The following is a 15922-nucleotide window of genomic DNA, read 5'->3' as shown; positions in this document are numbered from 1 at the left end:
CGGGCTAGGCTCGCCTTCAGCCGTGGCCCAGGTTAGCATGAGTCCGAAGCCAAGGAGAGTGGTTAGCCCCCGTGAGGACGACATGGAAGAAAATAAGAAATCTCTTGAGTTCTTGTCGGCTGAGATCGCAACAATTGCTGACCAGCAAAAGAAAATTGTGGATCTGATAGGTGACATTCAGTCACTCAAAAGACTGAACACGGAGAAAGACAAAGCTATAAAAGTTTTGGAATGTCGCGTGGCCAACTTGGAGCAGTAGTCCCGCATGAACAACGTGATCGTCAGCGGACTGAAGACCAAACATCGGTATACGCCAGTGTGGCAGCCCGGGAGAACGGTCCCGTAGGGCGGGAGGGAGTTCAATCTGAGTCGGAATCGCTGGAGCAGCAGGTGGTCGGCTTTTTAGGGAGCAGGAGGATCTCCGTGGACAGGAGCGACATTGAAGCCTGCCGCACCCTGCCTACGAGAACCAAAGGAGCGACACCAGCGATCATCATTCGCTTCACCAACAGAAAGAACAAGATCGCGATCCTAAAACAGGGTCGCAAATTAAAAGGAACGGAGGTGTACATTAACTAACACCTCACCAAAAGGAATGGTGAGATCGCCAGGCGCGCACGAATCCTGAAGAAGCAAAGCAAAATTCAGTCTACATGGACTGCCAGCTGTAAAGTGTTTATCAAGCTGAATGGTACGACCCCAGAAGAGGAGAAAGTCATGGTCATCAACGACATCAGTGATTTGGACAAATTCGATATCTGAGGAACTATCTGCGGCAAGGTAGGACCCCTGTGTCTACTCATGGACACTTTTCACACACACACATAATGACTGTCACACATTGTTTCCCTTTTTTATTCTTTAGTTTTTTTTATTCTTTAGTTTTTTGCTGCAGCTGCAGATGTCATGCCTATGTACTAGTTGGGCGTTGTTATATATGTCTACCTGTACGGCTTTTTATGCCTCAAAGCAGGCCTACACTACTGTGTTTCAGGGTCAATTGTAAAAAGCAATATAAGTCATCAATCGCTTTCTCTCTTCATCATGGTTTCATACAACCTTAAACTACCCGGCAAAGGCCTACTGATAGCTCACTTGAATATCTGTAGCTTAAAAAATAAAATTCCCTGATTTATGTATGATAATGAAGTCTAATAATATACACATTATGGCAATATCTGAAACCCATCTTGACTCCTCTTTTGAGGATGTTGAATTAGCTGTAGATCATGGGTGTCAAACTCTGGGCCGCGGGTGTCAAATTTCAGTGCCCCTCCCGAGAATAGTAACGTCCCCTTTTAGTCCAGTCCAACGTGTGCTAGCCCAGTTACATAATATGTGCTTTAGCACACACACAGAAGTGAATGCAACGCATACTTGATCTTCAGCGACACAGGTTACACTGGGGGTGCCAGTATAAAAAAACTTTAACATTGTTAGAAATATCCGCCACACTGTGAATCCACACCAAACAAGAATGACAAACACATTTCGGGAGAACATCCGCACAGTAACACAACATAAACACAATAGAACAAATACCCAGAACCCTTTGCAGCACTAACTCTTCCGGTACGCTCCAGGGTGTGTGTGTGTGGGGGGCAGCGGCGGGTTTGGTGGTAGCGGGGGTGTATATTGTGGCGTATATTTCTAACAATGTTAAAGTTGCTTATACGGCCACTCTCAGTGTAAACTGTATCGCTGTTGATGAAGTATGTGTTGCATTCACGTGTGTGTGCGTACAGAAGCTGCTCATATCTTGTGACTGGGCGGGCACGTTGTTAGAATGGATGAAAAGCGGACGTTAAAGGCAGTGTCTTTAAGGCACGCCCCCAAGACTGTGGTCCGGGTGGGCTACGAGATATAATGACTGATGAACAACTTCGTTCGATAATGAAGGTTGCCTCAGCTCAAAGCCTGAGCCCCGACATTAATGAACTAGCATCCAAGAAAAGATGTCAGGTATCTGGCTTGGGCACATCAGATTAGATCAGTGTGTTGCAAACTGAGCAGTTTAAAGTCCTGAATAGTTGGTTTATTCATTGTTATTTTATTTTCAAATTTATTAGCCTGTGGATAAAGTTAATGTTGATATTTTACCTCAGAAGGCTGCAAATACAAAAGAGGCATTACATTTTTATTTAAATTGTATTTGATATGCCATTGATATTTTTTAATTATTATTATTATTATTATTTGAAACTTGATTTTGTATGTCACTATAAAGTTATATAAGCCTTGCTTGTTCAATATTCAATGCAAAACTTGTTTGTGTCCCTATTAAAAGGTTAATTTGTTCAACTTTTGTTCAGTTTTAAATTTTGGCCCACTCTGTATTTGAGTTTGACACCCCTGCTGTAGATGGATACACAATTTTTAGGAAGGATAGAACAAGATATGGTGGAGGTGTAGCTGTGTATGTGCAGAGTCACATTCCTGTGAAAGTAAGACATTATTTAATGTTGGCTGATATTGAGGCCCTGTGGATCCAGATTCACCTGCCACAGACCAAACCCATACTGGTTGGGTGCTGCTGTAGACCACCTAGTGCCGATATAAAATACCTGGATGTAATATGCAAGATGTTGGATAAATCTAGTGATGAGAACAGAGAGATATATTTTACTGGGGACACAAACATTGATTGGTCCGCTATGTGCCTGCTAGATGGTAAATTGTTAAGAATTGCAGCATGCCATGTATCAACTCCGATTTGTCATAAATGTATTAAATCATTAAGATATGGAGTCTGTCCTGGGGTTTGGAAGGAGGCCAAGGTCATCCCTCTACCCAAGGCAGACCTGGGCATTCTGCGGCCCGCGGGCCACATCCGGCCCTTTGTACGTCCCTGTCCGGCCCGCGTGAGGCCAATCATAAATTACAAAATACATTTAAAAAAGTATCTATTTCGAGTGTGCAGTACAACGGTGCTGCTTTTGTTTTGAAAAGCGTTATTTGTATTACTTCCGTGTGGACGTATGCGCGTGTGTGAGTGAGTGAATGTGAACAGCGGCAATCACAAATTACAAAATAATTGTAAAAAAACATCTACCGTATTTTTCGGAGTATAAGTCGCACCGGAGTATAAGTCGCACCTGCCGAAAATGCATAATAAAGAAAGAAAAAAACATATATAAATCGCACTGGAGCCCGGCCAAACTATGAAAAAAACTGCGACTTATAGTCCGAAAAATACGGTATGTCGTACGTGCAATACAACTGTGCTGCTTTTATTTTGAAAGGCGTATGTCCGTGTGTAACCTGTGAGTGAAGGTGCACAGCGACAAGTGATGTGCACTTCTTCTGGACGCTACAATTGGTGTCAGAAGTAAAACTGCGCATACTGCCGCTGCTTGTGTGAGCATACTGCACTGCTCGTGTGCTCAGCCTGCTACATCATCGGGAGGTACGTGCCACGATGTTTCCTGGCGACTTTGTCAAGATTGAACGGGAGGGGAAGGACACTGAGTGGGGACGTAAGGTGCCGTGTCTGTGTGAATCCCGGACATGAGGAGCTTGTCGCAAAGAGAGAGAGAGGGAGGGAGGAGAGAGGCAGCGTCTACAGGTGCAGCGCACGCTGCTTAGCGCGGAATTCGCCCTCAATGAAGACTCCCAGGTTTGATGGCAAGGCGAACTGGGAGGCATTTCATCCCACTTCTGACACCAATTGTAGCGTCCAGGAGAAGTGCACACCAAGTCTGACGCTCTTTTTAAACTTTTACTGAGCAACCTATACTAACACAGCTCAACTTATCTCGTTCTTTCCACACGCATGTCTATCCTCACTCCTCATTTCCACAACAGCAACGCTTCCTCCTTCTTCGCCAATCACCTTACAGGCGTGATATGTTCACAACAAAGAGGATGCAGGTTAAGTGACAGAAATTGAAATGTTTGCATTGTATATACACCAGGAAGTGTTGTGGAAGAAAGTGTTTAAAATAAAACCATCAAAAGCCATTTGCTTTTTTCATACTTGCCAACTCTCCCAGATTTTCCGGGAGACTCCCGAAATTCAACGCCTCTCCCGAATACCTCCCGGGACAAATTTTCTCCCGAAATTCAGGCGGAGCTGGAGGCCACACCCCTCCAGCTCCATGCGGACCTGAGTCCGCTTTACCACGATATAAACAACGTGCCTGCCCAATCACATTATAACTGCAGAATGATCGAGGGCGAGTTCTTGGTTTCTTATGTGGGTTTATTGTTAGGCAGTTTCATTAACGTCCTCCCAGCGCGGCAACAACACACAAACCGTAAAGCAGTTTGTCTGCCGTAATCAGCAATGTTGTGACACTCTTAAACAGGACAATACTGCCATCTATAACATCAATAACATATACGGCTTTTAGAGAGTGCAGTGCACAACTGCGCACACAACAAGGAGACGAAGCAGAAGAACGAGGAAGATATAGCCATGGCGACGCCGACGACGAGTAAGATGAAGAAATACGCTTTGTAGCACCAGTCCGGCAATTAGTTGCAAATCTTGCTTTATTGATAGCTTGCACACAGCCAATCCAACAACAAAACAAACTAGTCCCGTCCGCACTTACGCTACCGCTCCCTCTCTTCTGTCGCCCACACACTCACTGACGTCACTCACCTCACATGCTCACCTATTAAAGGGCCACACACACACATACGCTACTCTCATAACAGCTTGCAAGTTCCAAGCCGCAGCTGCGATTGGACCTGGATAGCCTCCGGGAAGAAGTAGTGGACTACCAAGTGCTTGGCACTGAAGATCCTCCTCAGGAAGCAAAGATTGACCGGTTTTGGGCCATGCTAGGGAGAGATGGAAGATTCCAGACTCTAATGCATTTGATTAAAGCACTTTTGTGCGTGCCACACATCAATGCATCATCAGAGAGGGTGTTCAGCATTGTTAGAAAAATAGTGACAGAGAATAGAACAAGGATGGACAATTCAACCCTTAACTCAACAATGAGTAGATGAGTGTTATGTGTGTGTATATGTGTAAATAAATGAACACTGAAATTCAAGTATTTCTTTTTTTATATATACATATATATATATATATATATATAATTAAAAAAAAAAATATATATATATATATATATATAGCTAGAATTCACTGAAAGTCAAGTATTATATATATATATATATATATATATATATATATATATATATATATATATATATATATATATATATATATATGAAATACTTGACTTGGTGAATTCTAGCTGTAAATATACTCCTCCCCTCTTAACCACGCCCCTAACCACGACCCCGACCACGCCCACCCCATCCTCCTCCCCCCACCTCCCGAAATCGGAGGTCTCAAGGTTGGCAAGTATGGCTTTTTTATAAAGATAAGTTAGGTTAAATGAAAATAATATTGTTATTATTATTTATCTTACAGTATATCAAAAATAATTTGAGCAAAATTTAATTTAAATATTGTCGGCGTGGCCCTCCAGCAGTGCTCGTGTTGCTCATGCGGCCCCCGGTAAAAATTAATTGCCCACCCCTGACCCAAGGACAAAAATAAAGATTTTACTGGTAAAAACAGTAGACCAATAAGCATACTTCCTGTTCTTAGTAAATTAATGGAAAAGTTGTTTTCAAACAAATTCAAGATTACTTTACCTACAACAAACTGATGTCGTGTTCCCAGCATGCTTATAGGCAAGGTCACTCAACATCGACTGCTCTAGCTCAGCTGACTGATGACTGGTTGTCACAAATGGATGTCAAGAAGATGGTTGGTACTGTCCTGATTGACTTTAGTGCGGCATTCGATGTCATAGATCACAACATAATGATCTCCAAACTGAGAAAATATGGTTTTAATAGTATGTCCAGTGTTTCCCACAGGACAGGCATCTATTTGTGGTGGTGTGGTCGGGTGGCGGCGGCAGCGGCGATGACCAAGAAGAACGCAGAGTTGGAATATAATTACAACATTTTATGTACATATTTATATACAGATTTGAACAATTAGTGATTCACTAAAATATATTTATTAATTGTGGTTCTTACAAAAAATATATCTTATAAAATATAAAAGCTAAAATGTCTCTTAAAGCTCTGCCCCTTTAATGAGTGAATACTAAATAATTTAACTTTAGCCTACTACTACAACCATATTATTTACCAGCAACATGAAGTGAAACAGAGGCAGAGGTGTCCTGCCACAGTCAGTCAACCTCCTCCTCCTCCTCCTCCTGCTGCTGCTGAACTGGTCGCACCTGTGGTCCGGACTGTAGGCCTACCTCCTCTCCAAGTCGAGCCCTTTTCGGCCGTTGAAAATATTTTTCTATACTCATCTGTGTGAAGGAGTGAACATCCAACATTAGAATTTATTACTAACGAGCAGAACCGCTCTATGTACAGTGCCGTCTAACCTTAAGCGGCAGCAGCTCAACACATGCAGGGTTCAACGTTAAGGTTTTTTTCTACTTGCCTGACTTCTCAAATCTACTTGCCCCAATATTTTTACTTGTCCTGCCTAGGTTTTTTTCTGGCTGTGTAGTGCTCATGGCTTATATCTTACTAAAATTCTTCCCGTTGACTATTTACAACACTACACAGTATTTATTATTATTATTATTATTATCTATAATTACATTTAAATGGCATTGCATACTAGTAAAATTAAATGCTATTTCACATTATTTGACCAGTAGCATTACACTCATCTGAACAGGTCAGCCACCTGTTTAAAGCCCGATCACAGTTGAAATCTTGAAATGAAGGGCCTTTAATGGCCAAAATATTAACCTGGACAACAATTTAACAGCTGGTTGGCTCAGATTTTATTATTTTCATTGCATTCACATGCTGCAGTGGACAGTGGACAATTTAGCTTCAGTCCATGTGTGTTTATTGACAACAGGGTTATAACCTGGACACTTTAGCTCGTCGGTATGAAAACACGTGACTGTTACTACGTGCGTCTGCCCCGGCCCCCGAGTCAAACAGCGGCAGTGTTAATGAAGCAGCGTCAGGCTGCTCACCGTCAGGGAAACGCTCGGTGAAATCGCGGATTAACGTTAAATATATGACGAGCCGCAAGCGATGCAGCTATAACCTATTTACCTATAACACCTGTAAAAATGAAGCAATGCTACCACGCTAGCAAGCGTTAGCTAGCCGGCTATGAGCCACCAAGCTGCTAACTATCGCCAAAAGGCACCATTTAAGTTTTTTTCCCCATGGCATCCTGGATCAAGGCTTTCAGCAGCTTTTGGACGTTTGAGGTAGAAACGTAGGAAGCGCCATCATTATGAAAAGTAGCCGGCGAGTATTTTGATCCCGTCCGTCCGTCCGTCCCTCTTCTTCTTCTTCTTCTTCTTCTGGCCCACCAGGTGAATTAAGTGCTATTGGCGGAGTTACAATGCATAGTAAGCTACCGCCACCTACTGCACCAGAGGTGTAACTACAAGCAACATTCACAGACAATCCCATTGCTTTTATGAGCGGTCGAGCGAGTCAAAAGCCGAAAAATCCATTTGTGGTGGACGTAATTCTTTCGTGGCGGGCCGCCACAAATAAATGAATGTGTGGGAAAAACTGATGTCACTTTCTTGGATGTTGAGCTATCTATCAGGAAGATCACAGAGAGTGTGTTTTAATGGTAGCCTATCTGAACGCAAGTACATCATATTGATGGTATTTCAATGAAAATGGGAAGAGGTTTAGCCATGGTCAGGAAGTGCTCCACCTTCTTGACATCCTCAACAATGGGTCAAGTCATACAGTCCTTGGTTTCTGTCATCTTAATTACTGTCCTATAATATGGTCCTGAACAAACTACAACTTGTTCAGAACAGAGCGGCTAGACTGGTACTTAAATGTTATTTGTGCACTAATATTTCATTTATGCATTCACACCTGTCCTGGTTGTCTGTTGAACAAAAGATGCATTGTAGTCTTCTTATGTTCTTTAGAACTATCATTTTAGATCAATCACCAGATTACTTTTACAAACAGTTTTTAAAATCAACTAACACATATTCATGACACCAGGAATGCCAGCAATGGCTATTTGGCACTTCCTGCTCCCAGGACCAATCTCCTCAAACATACAGTCATGTACATCATCATTCTGGAATGGGTTGCCATCTCACATTAATCTCTCACAAAGTAAATTGTCATTCAAAACAGCTTTGAAGATACACCTATTGCAGCTGCCCACATGACGTGAATTTTTAATACTGGTTTTAACTAGCTTTTTATCTTATGTTGTATATTTAATGCCTGGTAAAGCATGTATTCTTTGTATTTGAATTTTGTATGCTCCCATATCAGGGGTCGGCAACCTTTACCAGTCAAAGAGCCATTTTGACCAGTTTCACAAATTAAAGAAAACAATGGGAGCCACAAAAATCTTTTGAAATTTTAAATGAAATAACACTGCATACAAAGTTTTTTTTTGCTTTGTGCTATGTATAAACCAAGGGTCTCAGACACGCAGCCCACACCTTAATATGAAAAGTGAATGTTAGTGCAGCCCGCGAGTTTTATATGAATGGCGCTTGACAGCGTCATACTTGCCAACCCTCCCGATTTTTCCGGCAGACTGCGAATTTCAGGGCAACTATTCTCTCGAACGTGCCATGATGGTACAGCATTTAGCGCCCACTACAACCAGCGTGCCGGCCCAGCCACACGTTCTATGGGGCTTCTGCTTGCTTACGTAAATGACAGCAAGGCATACTTGGTCAACAACCACACAGGTTACACTGATGGTGGCGGTATAAAAAACTTTAACACTCTTACTAATAATGTGCCACACTGTGAACCCACACCAAACAAGAATGACAAACACATTTCGGGAGAACATCTGCACCGTAACACAACATAAACACAACCGAACAAATACCCAGAATCCCATGCAGCCCTAAGTCTTCCGGGCTACATTATACACCCCCCTCTACTACCAAACCCCGCCCACCTCAACCGACGCACGGAGGGGGGGGGGTTGATGTGTGAGGGAGCAGGGTTGGGGTGGGGGCTGGGTTTGGTGGTAGAGGGGGTGTATAATGTAGCCCGGAAGAGTTAGGGCTGCATGGGATTCTGGGTATTTGTTCTGTTGTGTTTATGTTGTGTTAAGGTGCAGATGATCTCCCGAAATGTGTTTGTCATTCTTGTTTGGTTTTGGTTCAAAATGTGTGTTAAATGCTGTACCATCATGGCACACCCTTATTATTATTGTAAGGTTGAAAATCGGAAAATATTAATCCCGGGAGTTTTCTGCGAGAGGCACTGAAATCCGGAAGTCTCCCAGGAAAATCGGGGGGGTCGGCAAGTATGCAGCTGAGACGCATCAGAGTGATCAAAGAGCCGCAAGCGGCTCCGGAGCCGCGTGTTGCCGACCCCTGTCCTATATGGACCCCAGGAAGACTAGCAGTCGCCTTGGCGTCAGCTAATGGGGATCCATTCAATAAACAATAAACAATAAACAATAAACAAACTCAGACTGATCTTTGGAAATGATAAGGTGGTGATTCTGTGCTTTTCTGAGACCAGACTTCATAGTTCAATTGAGGACTCTGAGATAGAAATTGTCAATTATACTGTAGTCCGTAGGGACAGAAATCGAAGTGGGGGGGGGGGGGGGGGGGGTTGTACGTATGTAAGATCTGATATCTTTGAGATTTGAACAAATATAAAGTGCGTTACAAAAGTAATTAATTATTATTTATTATTAATATATCTGTTTTAATGTACGGGATGATTTGGAGCAAAGTGATATAGAGGCAGTGTGGCTCGATATCTATCCATCCATCCACCCATCCATTTTCTACCGCTTGTCCTTTTCAGGGTCGCGGGGGGTGCCGGAGCCTATCTCAGCTGCATTCGTTCGGTAGGCGGGGTACATATAATTTTCCCCAAAACCAAACCTCTGTTATTTGGCTCCCTGTACAGACCCCCAACTCAAAACTCATTTTAAGAACAGCTAAACGAGGGATCAGCTGATTTATGCAATTCTGAAGTGAGACTGATCGGTGATTTGAACACCAACATCCTGAAAAAAGATACTCCTAGCTACTGTATTTTCCGCACTATAAGGCGCACCGGATTATAAGGCGCACCTTCAATGAATGGCATATTTCAAAACTTTGTTCATATATAAGGCGCACCGGATTATAAGGCGCACCTATGCATCCATTAGATGGAGCTGCGCTAAAGGGAATGTCAACAAAACAGTCAGATAGGTCAGTCAAACTGTATTAATATATTACAAACCAGCGTTCTAACAACTCTGTTCACTCCCAAAATGAATAAACAGCTGTTTTACTCGTGTTACGGTAAATCAAACGTTAGTGCAATCACAAAATAGTAACACTCAAAAATAGAGCAGAGCAATAACAATATCAATAACTCAACGTTGCTCAAACGTTAATGTCACACAACACAACACACAAAATAAAAATGTAAAGCTCACTTTCTGAAGTTATTCCTCATCCACAAATCCCTCAAATTCTTCTTCTTCAGTGTCCGAATTAAATAGTTGGGCGAATACGGCATCCAAAATGCCCGGCTCCATCTCGTCGAAGTCGCTGCTGTTGTCTAGCATTTCAGTGACAATTCCTGCTTTCCTGAAAGCTCGGACCATAGTTGAGACTGATATATCAGCCCAGGCATTTACGATCCACTGGCAGATAGTGGCGTATGTCGTCCGGCACTGTCTCCCTGTCTTGGTGAACGTGTGTTTGCCTTCTGTCATCCACTGTTCCCACGCAGTTCGCAGTCTAGCTTTGAATGCCCGGTTGACACCAATATCTAGTGGCTGGAGCTCTTTTGTCAATCCACCTGGAATGACGGCGAGTATTGAATTAGTGTGCTTCACTTGTTTTTTGACACCATATGAGATGTGGACGCACATGGAGTCGTACATCAATAGGGACGGAGCTGTGTGAAAAAAACCCACCCGGTCTCTTCACGTAAATTTCTCTCAACCACTCGCTTATCTTTTCTTCATCCATCCATCCCTTCGAGTTAGCTTTGATGACAACGCCGGCTGGAAAGTTTTCTTTTGGCAAGGTCTTCCTTTTGAATATAACCATGGGTGGAAGTTTCTGGCCAATAGCCTGGCAAACTAGAACTACAGTGAAGGACGACTTCTCATTCCCCGTGGTGCGAATATTTACTGAACGTGCTTCTGTTTTATCCACAGTGTGGTTCACAGAAATATCAAAGGTGAGTGGAACCTCGTCCATGTTGATGATGTGCTCTGGCCGGATCTTTTTTTCAGTAATCTTGTTTTTGCAATATGCGCGGAAAGTAGCCAGCTTTTTTTGGAAGTCTTTTGGCAGTTGCTGTGAAACAATAGTTTGTGTGGGGATGGAGGGATTACGTCTTTTCATAAACCGAAAGCACCAAGAAGCACCGCCTTTAAAATCATCCATGTTAAGTTCGCTTGCTAGCGCTGTTGCCTTCATTCGAATAGTGATGGTACTGACACTTCTACTTGCTGTTCTCTGTTCAACAATCCACTGTTCGAGTTTGTCCTCCAACTGTAGCCATCTTGCTTTGTTCCCTAGGAAACTCTGTCATCTTTACTTGGCGCAGGTCATCTTGTTGCTTCCTCCACTTACGGGCCATTGATTCGTTTATGTTATATTCTCTTGCTGCTGCTCTATTCCTGTGTTCTACTGCGTGACTGATTGCCTTGAGTTTGAACTCTGCGTCGTAAGCGTATCTCATAGTAGGAGCCACTTAAGACCCTTGCCGTTGCCCTCATAGTGTCATTTTGACAAGCCTGCACCTCATGGTTCTCCAGTACCCCCAAGCCACTAAAAACAAAACTGCAAACTTCCCAAAACAAGCAGGTGAGACTCCTGCTCAACCTCCCATACAGGACTCACCTAACTCAAGCCCACTTTACAAAATTGGGATGGCTTAGAGTTGAGGAAAGAGTACACCAAATTGCAATGTGCCTGGTATTCAAAATACTCAGAGAAACTGTCCCCAAGTACCTGTCCAAGTATTTCACCAGAGTAAATGATGCTCACAGGTACTACACGAGAGGGAGTTCAGACCTCGTCACCCCCAAATTCAAGACTCTCATGGGAGAAAATGCATTGTACTATTTTGCCACCACACAGTGGAATGCACTACCAACAGACCTTAAGATTCGAACTTGCCTACTAAATTTTAAAACTGCCATAAAATCATGGCTCAGCTCAACCTCTACCTGATCTGAACCAAAATTGATCCCCAGCAACTTTCCGAGGCATCAAACAGGTTTATATGTGGCTATAGTGTATACATATTTTCTCATTCTGTTTTGCACACTCTTGGAGTCAACATGTGTATTAGAGATGCGCGGTTTGCGGGCACAACCGCGGAGTCCGCGGATTATCCGCGTATCGGGCGGATGAAATTTTAAAAAATTAGATTTGATCAGCGGGTCGGGTCGGGTCGGGTCGGGCGATTGAAATAAAAAAAAATTAGATTTTAAATAGATTCAGGCGGGTGGCAGTTAAACCAATTCGGAAATATATATACATAGTTAAATGTTGTTACCCACATACGAAAAACGAGCAGGCACCTGCTGCATATGCCACAACAGAAAAAAAAAAAAAAAAGAGATGGACACTTTTACGGAGCGGAGAAGGCCCCCGACGCCTCGCCGGGGTCCGGGACCGAGGCCCCTTCCCCCGAGAGGGCCCCACCGGGAGCCGTAGCTGAGGCGATCCGCGAGAAGGGCCCGACGCACGTCCAGGGTCACCACCGCGCCCACCGCACCGACACCCCGCCTCGTCCGCCTTCGCCGCGGCCGGTGTCACGCGCAGCAGGTAAGCAGCTTACCTGCCCGCCACCCCCGTGGCCGGGGGCTCGTAACAGGGGTCACTCCGCGCGCTCCGCCCGCGCAGTTTACCTGCCCGCCACCCCTGTTGCCGGGGGCGCGTAACAGGGGTCACTCCGCGCGCAGTGCGCTCACGAAAGGGGTGGGGCTCACCCTGGTTGATATAGACAGCAGGACGGCGGCCATGGAAGTTGGAACCCGCTAAGGAGTGTGTAACAACACACCTGCCGAATCAACTAGCCCTGAAAATGGATGGCGCTGGAGCGTCGGGCCCATATACACGGCCGTCGCCGGCAGCGAGACGCGCTTGGAGGTGCGCTCAGCGCGGCTCCCATATGATTGCGCACTGGTGTGCGTCTGGGTCGTGACAGCGTGGCACGCGAATGTCTGTGCTGCGTTGGATCAGTCTCCTTTCTTTAACAGGCAAAAGCTTTATAACCTCACTAATGCCTTGCATCGTCTATATTAGATATATAACAACGGGCGGGTGCGGGCGGATGGCGGGCGGATGCAGTTCTGATCAAATGTTAGATCGGGTGGATTGTGGATGGTTGACGACTTTCTGATGCGGTTGCGGATGTAATAATTGCCTATCCGCGCATCTCTAATGTGTATAGTCAGGTACCGTATTTTTCGGAGTCTAAGTCACACCGGAGTATAAGTCGCACCTGCCGAAAATGCATAATAAAGACGGAAAAAAACATATATAAGTTGCACTGGAGCCAGGCCAAACTATGAAAAAAAACTGCGATTTATAGTCCGAAAAATACGGTACATAGTACCGCCCATTTTTTGTATGTATTGTTTTTCAAATCACCTGACATGTATACTGTGTATATGTACATAATTTATCAATTTAAAAAAAAAAAATCATATACGTGTTAAAGGTTATATATCTTTTATTATTGAATGTATCAATTGTGATGAATATTTAATGGACCATAATGGAAACAAGTCTTTTGGCTTTTTGTGCCATCCATTTGCCTTTTTAAATCATTACATGGATTCAATTATTTAAAATGTCAATAAACTTCTCAATCAATCAATCAAACACGCTCTATAAGCTAATACTATTGAGCAAGACCGGATGTTTTGGTCAGATCTTGCAAGGTTCACTGCGACATTAAATGGCGGGGAATGCTTGTAACTCCAATTTTTGCTTGAAAATTAAAGCGTAACAATTAGTTGGGAGACAGCCAGCTCTAATCTCCAAACATCTCAAGTTGAGGTACCTGCTGCTATTGCCGCGGTCTGCATACCTGATATCTGCTAGTGGAACCTTGAGGGCACACACCCAGGGAATCAATACAATTGTGTCTAATCTACAAACTCCGTTTCCATATGAGTTGGGAAATTGTGTTAGATGTAAATATAAATGGAATACAATGATTTGCAAATCATTTTCAACACATGTCAGTTGAATATGCTACAAAGACAACATATTTGATGTTCAAACTGATAAACATTGTTTTTTTTTGCAAATAATCATTAACTTTAGAATTTGATGCCAGCCACACGTGACAAAGAAGTTGGGAAAGGTGGCAATAAATACTGATAAAGTTGAGGAATGCTCATCAAACACTTATTTGGAACATCCCACAGGTGTGCAGGCTAATTGGGAACAGGTGGGTGCCATGATTGGGTATAAAAACAGCTTCCCAAAAAATGCTCAGTCTTTCACAATAAAGGATGGGGCGAGTACACCCCTTTGTCCACAACTGCGTGAGCAAACAGTCAAACAGTTTAAGAACAACGTTTCTAAAAGTGCAATTGCAAGAAATTTAGGGATTTCAACATCTACGGTCCATAATATCATCAAAAGGTTCTGAGAATCTGGAGAAATCACTCCATGTAGCATTGAAAAACCAACATTGAATGACCGTGACCTTCGATCCCTCAGACGGCACTGTATCAAAAACCAACATCAATCTCCAAAGGATATCACCACATTGGGCTCAGGAACACTTCAGAAAACCACTGTCACTAAATACAGTTTGTCGCTACATCTGTAAGTGCAAGTTAAAGCTCTACTATGCAAAGCGAAAGCCATTTATCAACAACATCCAGAAACGCCGCCGGCTTCAAAGATGGACTCATGCAAAGTGGAAAAGTGTTCTGTGGTCTGACGAGTCCACATTTCAAATTGTTTTTGGAAATATTCGACATCGTGTCATCTGGACCAAAGGGGAAGCGAACCATCCAGACTGTTATCGACGCAAAGTTCAAACGCCAGCATCTGTGATGGTATGGAGGTGCATTAGTGCCCCAGGCATGGGTAACTTACACACCTGTGAAGGCACCATTAATGCTGAAAGGTACATACAGGTTTTGGAACAACATATGCTGCCATTTATCTCAGCAAGACAATGCCAAGCCACATTCAGCATGTGTTACAACAGCGTGGCTTCGTAAAAAAAAGAGTGTGGGTACTTTCCTGACCCGCCTGCAGTCCAGACCTGTCTCCCATCGAAAATGTGTGGCGCATTATGAAGCGTAAAATACGACAGCGGAGACCCCGGACTGTTGAACGACTGAAGCTCTACATAAAACAAGAATGGGAAAGAATTCCACTTTCAAAGCTTCAACAATTAGTTTCCTCAGTTCCCAATCGTTTATTGAGTGTTGTTAAAAGAAAAGGTGATGTAACACAGTGGTGAACATGCCCTTTCCCAACTACTTTGTTACGTGTTGCAGCCATGAAATTCTAAGTTAATTATTATTTGCAAAAAAAAAATAATGTTTATGAGTTTGAACATCAAAATATCTTGTCTTTGTAGTGCATTCAATTGAATATGGGTTGAAAAGGATTTGCAAATCATTGTATTCCGTTTATATTTACATCTAACACAATTTCCCAACTCATATGGAAACGGGGTTTGTAAAGTAATCTAATGTCCTCTGCAGTAATTAATCTAATAATTAACATTTCACGACGCAAGTCCCTACAGTAGCCCCTTGTTAAGGCCTCTACGCAGCCCCCTATTGTGTGCTCACCCGATGCCGGCCCCCAGTTCCAGCACTCGACATCCATCCAGACCAGGAAGCATGGACAAGATCTCGGGCAGTTCCTGCTGAGTCAGCTCAAGGGCACGCGAGTCCAGCATCATCTCCTCCACTGTGGCCTCTTTGGAGTGC

The 15922-nt window shown here is 43.5% G+C and overlaps 1 protein-coding gene across 2 annotated transcripts in view; it reads right to left on the bottom strand.

Annotated features, from left to right (window-relative positions):
* Nucleotides 1–15922, bottom strand: part of pmt (phosphoethanolamine methyltransferase) — a 53906-nt gene that overhangs the window by 36018 nt on the left and 1966 nt on the right. For both annotated transcript variants that reach the window (XM_061930191.1, XM_061930190.1), the window contains exon 2: nt 15782–15922. This exon is cut by the window's right edge and continues 31 nt beyond it. In XM_061930191.1, coding sequence (XP_061786175.1) covers nt 15782–15922 — 141 coding nt within the window. The remainder of the gene's footprint in view (nt 1–15781) is intronic.

Source organism: Nerophis lumbriciformis, linkage group LG36 (genome assembly GCF_033978685.3).
Source record: "Nerophis lumbriciformis linkage group LG36, RoL_Nlum_v2.1, whole genome shotgun sequence".
Classification (NCBI taxonomy): domain Eukaryota; kingdom Metazoa; phylum Chordata; class Actinopteri; order Syngnathiformes; family Syngnathidae; genus Nerophis; species Nerophis lumbriciformis.
The sequence above is the reverse complement of the archived record's forward strand: the minus strand, read 5'-3'. Positions and strand labels throughout refer to the sequence as shown.